The sequence below is a fragment of the Pyrgilauda ruficollis genome, unplaced genomic scaffold (assembly GCF_017590135.1).
Source record: "Pyrgilauda ruficollis isolate IOZ18807 unplaced genomic scaffold, ASM1759013v1 scaffold2498, whole genome shotgun sequence".
Lineage (NCBI taxonomy): Eukaryota > Metazoa > Chordata > Aves > Passeriformes > Passeridae > Pyrgilauda > Pyrgilauda ruficollis.
Window position 1 is genome coordinate 1 of NW_024523820.1, and position 2,501 is coordinate 2,501.

General features: G+C 51.8%; 1 protein-coding gene across 1 annotated transcript; it reads right to left on the reverse strand.

The window, feature by feature from the left end:
• Nucleotides 1-694: 694 nt before the first annotated feature.
• LOC121355287 (feather beta keratin-like) lies at nt 695-1,021 on the reverse strand. The gene has a single exon (XM_041470560.1). It carries the CDS (start codon nt 1,019-1,021, stop codon nt 695-697), a length of 327 nt encoding a protein of 108 aa, XP_041326494.1.
• Nucleotides 1,022-2,501: the final 1,480 nt, after the last annotated feature.

Genomic DNA, 2,501 nt, shown 5'->3' on the forward strand with positions numbered 1-2,501 from the left:
GGAGGGCCTTGTGTCAGAGTCACGGATAGACCTGCATTGGGGTATCCAGGTATATGTTCAGGCAACTGAAAAGTTGCTGTGGTGCACAGGAAGAACAAAGTGTAGCAGTGGGTAGTGGAATTGGAGAAGTAATTCCTAAAAGAGGTCTCGGAGCATTTTTCCACAATCCAAATAGCCTTAACAACATTGGCTTAATCTCAAAGTGTCTAGGGAGAAAGAAGAAATCTTGTGAGGTTATGATGCAGGAAAACTTTATTGAGGTAGAACAGTGAAAACTCAGGAGGAGCCAGTGGATGGGAATTGGTCTGAGGTGCAAGTAGGGCGACCGTCAGCCGAGGCCTCTTGGTGCAGATGGTTTGGTCAGAGCATCAAAGCCTTCCTGATCCACAGTGGAAGCAGCCAGGCAGAGGTGCCCAATGGTCTCTGGCTTGGGAGAAGGGGTTTGCAGCAGAGGAGCTGGACACAGCTGAAGGGGCCATGCAGAGCAGGGAGTAGGAGAAGAGAAAAAGGTAGATGGGCCATGTTTGCAGGCAGCCCAGGCTGGTCCCTTGGCTGTTGCCTTCCTTGGTGCCCTGAGAGCAGGAGCTGGAAGTGCTGAGCACATTTGAGAGCCTTAGCCCAGAAAGGTGTCCTCAATGCCTGAGATGTGTTCCAGGGAGTGGGTGGTTGGTGTCAGGGGTGGTGCTGAGGGCCCTTAGCAGTTGTAGCCACCCCTTCTGCCATAGCAGCTCAGGCCTCCCAGCCCATAGCCAAATCCACGGCCATAGCCAAGGCCAAAGCCAAATCCACCAGAGATGGGCTGTCCCTGGGCACTGAGCTCAGTGCCCAGAGCAGCGGAGGAGGTGGATCCGACGGCGGTGCTCTGGGGGAAGGAGGTCATGATGGGTCCTGGCAGGGTGACCAGCACAGGGGAAGGGTTGATGATGACGCGGGAATCCTGGCATTGCAGGGCACAGGGCTCGTTGCAGCTGTTGGCCAGCGGGGTGGGTCCGCAGGGTCGGTAGATGTTATTGCAGGCCATGAGTGTGGTGTGGAGGGTCCTGGAAGAGAGGGGGGTGAGGTAAGACATGAGTGTGCGGGTGTGAGGGGCAGTCATGGAAGAGGACAAGGGAGTGTGGAGTTTGTTGTGGGGCTGTGGGGAGGCATGAGGGCTATTGATGCTGGGGCTGAGTGTGCTGGAGGAGAGGGGCCGGAGTGCAGGAGCAGGATTGTCAGGGGCTTGAGGTTCACCTGGTTGTTGGCAGGAGCAGAAGGCTTGAGGAGAAGTGTGTGAGGGAGAGAGGCTCTGGGCTGGCTTTTATGCTGGTTCTGGAGGGGCGGGACAGCCTTGTCCCTAGCCTTGGGGCATTTTTTAGGCAGCAGCTCTTGATCTGCTCAGCCTGGTCATTTATAAGGTGGGTCATGTTTTCCTTCCTGATATTCTGTCATTCCATGCCCTCCCCTTGAGGCTGTGTCCATCTGACCTTGGCAGCAGCTTTTAATTGGGAGCAATACAGGTCAAGGTTTTGGTCTTGTTTTTTTCTCAGGAATGTAAAAGATGCAAACAAAGCCAACAAGAATTTGGCTGTTTTCTCCTGTCTTCAACTGACTCCCAGCCATTCCTGCTGGCCACACCTGTTTCTATTCAGCCCAGGATATGGTTGTTTTTCTGGGCTAGAAATTCACATTGCTGTGTCATTTTGGTCCACCACAACCTTCAGTTCTTCTCTGTGTAAGTGATCTCAAGGAGTTTTCTCCAAAGCTGTGCTCATGTCTGGTACTGTCCCAACCCAGGTGCAGGACCTTGAACTTGGACTTGTTGAACCACAAGAGGTTCTTATGTTCTCAACATTCCCAGTGTACCTCCTGATGGGATCCCTCATTGTCTTGTGTCAGCTGCAACACTCAGCTTCCTGGCACTGCAAACATGCTGGGTGGTCTTGATCTCACTGCTCATCTCCTTGATAAAGGCATTCAGAATCACCAGTCCAAGGCAGAGGCCTGGAGGCCTCATCACTGGCCTCTACCTGTACAGACAGCCATTGACCATCATTTTCTGGCTGTTCTACATCCATTCTTTAGACCACCTTTAAAACCCACGTGTCTGCAGTTTAGAGACAAGGGTTGCCTTGCCAACCAAAGCATTCAAGAAGAGAAGGTCCTTGCAATCCTGCTGGAATTTAAGTGGATTATGAGGTGGACATGCACTATTTGGAATAAAAATCTCCAACAGTTACCAGGATAGGTAACACAGGAGAAGAAATAGAAGCAGGCTGAAGGAGTTGACCCTCCTGTCCCCCCTCAGTGTTGGGGATCCAGGGTGGAACAAGGACATGGACATTGTTGGCCAAGAGCAGTGCAGGGAGACTGTGACATTGACAATACTGGGGTATCATCAAAATGAGGAGAAGCTGAAAGTTTTGGGAGTTTCTTGAGGTGGGAGGCAAGAATGCAAATGGCACATGTTGTCAATATACCATGACCTCACTCCCCAGGTCTCCTTAGCTTTGGTTGAATATTCT

Excerpts from the sequence above, each read along its gene's own strand:
- LOC121355287 (XM_041470560.1), bottom strand. The coding sequence starts at position 1,021 with ATGGCCTGCAATAACATCTACCGACCCTGCGGACCCACCCCGCTGGCC.